Source organism: Capsicum annuum, unplaced genomic scaffold, assembly GCF_002878395.1.
Source record: "Capsicum annuum cultivar UCD-10X-F1 unplaced genomic scaffold, UCD10Xv1.1 ctg21982, whole genome shotgun sequence".
NCBI lineage: Eukaryota > Viridiplantae > Streptophyta > Magnoliopsida > Solanales > Solanaceae > Capsicum > Capsicum annuum.
In genome coordinates this window covers 250-2,953 of record NW_025827979.1, presented here as the reverse complement: position 1 = coordinate 2,953, position 2,704 = coordinate 250, and the positions used below count along the sequence as shown (strand labels likewise).

Genomic DNA, 2,704 nt, shown 5'->3' with positions numbered 1-2,704 from the left:
AGGAGTAACCAGAGTGATGCAAAGAAGGGGATTTTGGTCAAGCAAAAGCTTTCCACTCCTCCTGTGAATATGCTGGAAGAGGGAAAGAAGGTAAGATGAAAAGGAGGTCACTATGGTTGAGCAAAATCCTTCTTCTCCTCCAAGTTGTTTGGAGGGAGGGATAGATGAGGTGACTGTGGTTAAGCAGAAGTCTTCAGCTTCTCTGGTGAGTATGCTAGGAGAGGGAGAAAATGTGACTGTGGTTGAGCAAAAGCTTTCTACTCCCCCAGGAAGTATGCTGGTAGAGGGAAAGAAAGAGGCCGTGGTCAATCAAAAGCCATCTGCTCCTCCAGGGAGTATGCTAGGACAGGGAAAGAAGTTGAATGTGGTCGATCGAAGGCCTTCTCCCAAGGTTCACTCTCTTGAACCCTCTGAAATAAAAAAGAAAAAGATACTGCTGCCACCAAAGAGTGTTCACTCTCTGAAATTGGATTCCTCAAGTGACAAGATGCCAGAGACAGAAAAGAAAATGAAATCTTCATCTAAGATCTTAGGAGGTGTAGATGCAGGAGGCAAGAAAGACAGTATTGCTAATTATAGAAAACAAATAATCATGCCTAATGTATTTGCAGAGAAATCTTTGAAGACGCCAACTCTTTCATCTCCTCCAAAATCTACCTCCGTTAAACCTTTGATCTTGAGGGTAAGAAGCAATAAAAGCTTAAAACTGCTGGTTCCTATGAAGGACCAGAACAAGATGCGGAGAGATGGGACAAACAAACTGAACCCTGAAATGGTTCCTGAGAAAACTTTACGTACTTCCAAAGTGAAAGCATCACCAAAGTCTTCATCCCATTTACAATCACGTTCGTTGTCTAATGAAGAAGATAAAAAGAAAGTTGTTAAGCCTGCAGACAGTGCATTGGGTGAATACACCTCTAGCAGAAAAAAGCTATTGCATAGAGCAGAAGCAGAAACTGTTGGGAAAAATCAGAAAAAGACATTGAGAAAAGGTAAGAAAGGTTTTTCTAATGATAACAATTCTTCGGCAGTGAAACTGAAGTTCAGGAGGGGCAAGATAGTTGATCTCCAGCAGGAAACCAGCAGCCCTAGGAGGCTGACATTTAGATGGGGACGACATGTGGGTGAAAGCCAGGATAGCAATATAAGAAAGAGAATCTTTAAAAAGAAAAGAGTTGATGGTGACAAAAGTAATACCATCCCTATCTCTGGAAAAATTGTTTTGAGGCATCCAGATGTGCAAGAAAAGAAAGATGTGCAGGGTTTGTTGAATAATGTGATTGAAGAGACGGCGAGTAAGCTTGTTGAAACCGGGAAGAGCAAGGTTAAAGCTTTAGTGGGAGCTTTTGAGACAGTGATTTCCCTCCACAATAAACCTTCTGCTGTGACAGTTTCTTGATTAACTAACAGAATTTTATAACAAATAGGAGCAATTGCAAATATAGTGGTTGATATAGCCTTTCTGACCTGGTTTACATATGTTTGTCCTATTTCTCATTCTGACTCATCTTCTTAACGATTTCTTGATGCTTTCCGGTTCTGCTCTCATGATTGAATAAATTCAATTTCTTCTGGGTACATTTACTTTGAATTGGGAGATAAAGTCGCGCAAGACTACAATTTCTTTTTCACTTATAGAGGTTGTGATAGTGACGTTAAATCAGTGGGTGTTTGGATGTAGACATTCTAATGTTAGGCTGGTTGCTTAGTGGACATATATTGTTGTTGGACTCATTTAAGAGGGATTTGTTCATACTTTTTGTTGAATAAGCGTATTGAAGAAGGCACATCATGTGGAAATACCATCCAAAAAAGAGTTTTGGCTGTGGTACTGGTTTGACATTGTGCTTGTGTACTATTTGCTTTAGTTGTTCTGTAAAGGGATCTGTCTCTTGGCTGTAAAATTTATTGCTTTTTTCTCTGTCATACAATACAATAAGATATAAGTAACAATCAAATGTAAATATTGTAACCACCTAAACAAGTAACAATATTTATGTGCATCTTTTTTTCAGGTAACTCAAAACAGCTTATAATAAGTCCTTTGTTGGAATATTGTACATTTTAGCTTAAAGAAGCCACTGCAGTTTGTTAGACTTAGATACATATACCTTCATGGCTCCACCTATCCACCATAACATCCAGCTAAAGTTGAGTCACTCTATGTACTTGTGTTAAAAGTTATTTTTTGAGTTTCCTTACTCCAATTTGTCATTGAAAGCTCACATATTTCCTCAACTAAATCTGATACTCTTATCGAAGATGGATAGAAGTACTAATGAAAACGGTCATAAAAGTTTTAGTTCACATAAACTCAAAAATAGTGTCATTGGCCATTCAAGTATTCGAGGTAAGTTCTCATATCACAATATAATAAAATATCTAGTTGGATGAAGATGGTTAGAAGTTCTACATTCGAGAGTATGATTTAATCAAAAGAGTGTTTAACTTTTAAGGTGGGGACAAATAAGTTACGAGATCAAATTTCCTTAACTACGTTGTACTATGAAAAGTTCATCAAAAATTGGAGTAGAAACAAAGCCAACAATTAGATCATGCAAAAGTTCATAGAAGCAAGGGTCAAGCAAAGTGCTATACACAAGCCACACGAAATCCTCAACTAATAAACGAAACTTCAACAAATAGAGGCAGCATGCAAAAAGTTCCACTAACAACATTATAACATCAGCAAACTAATTAAAAC

The 2,704-nt window shown here is 37.7% G+C and overlaps 1 protein-coding gene across 1 annotated transcript; it reads left to right on the top strand.

Annotated features, from left to right (window-relative positions):
- The first annotated feature begins 112 nt into the window (after positions 1 to 112).
- Positions 113 to 1,399, top strand: LOC124890678. Its single transcript, XM_047402460.1, has one exon. It carries the CDS (start codon positions 113 to 115, stop codon positions 1,397 to 1,399), a length of 1,287 nt encoding a protein of 428 aa, XP_047258416.1.
- Positions 1,400 to 2,704: the final 1,305 nt, after the last annotated feature.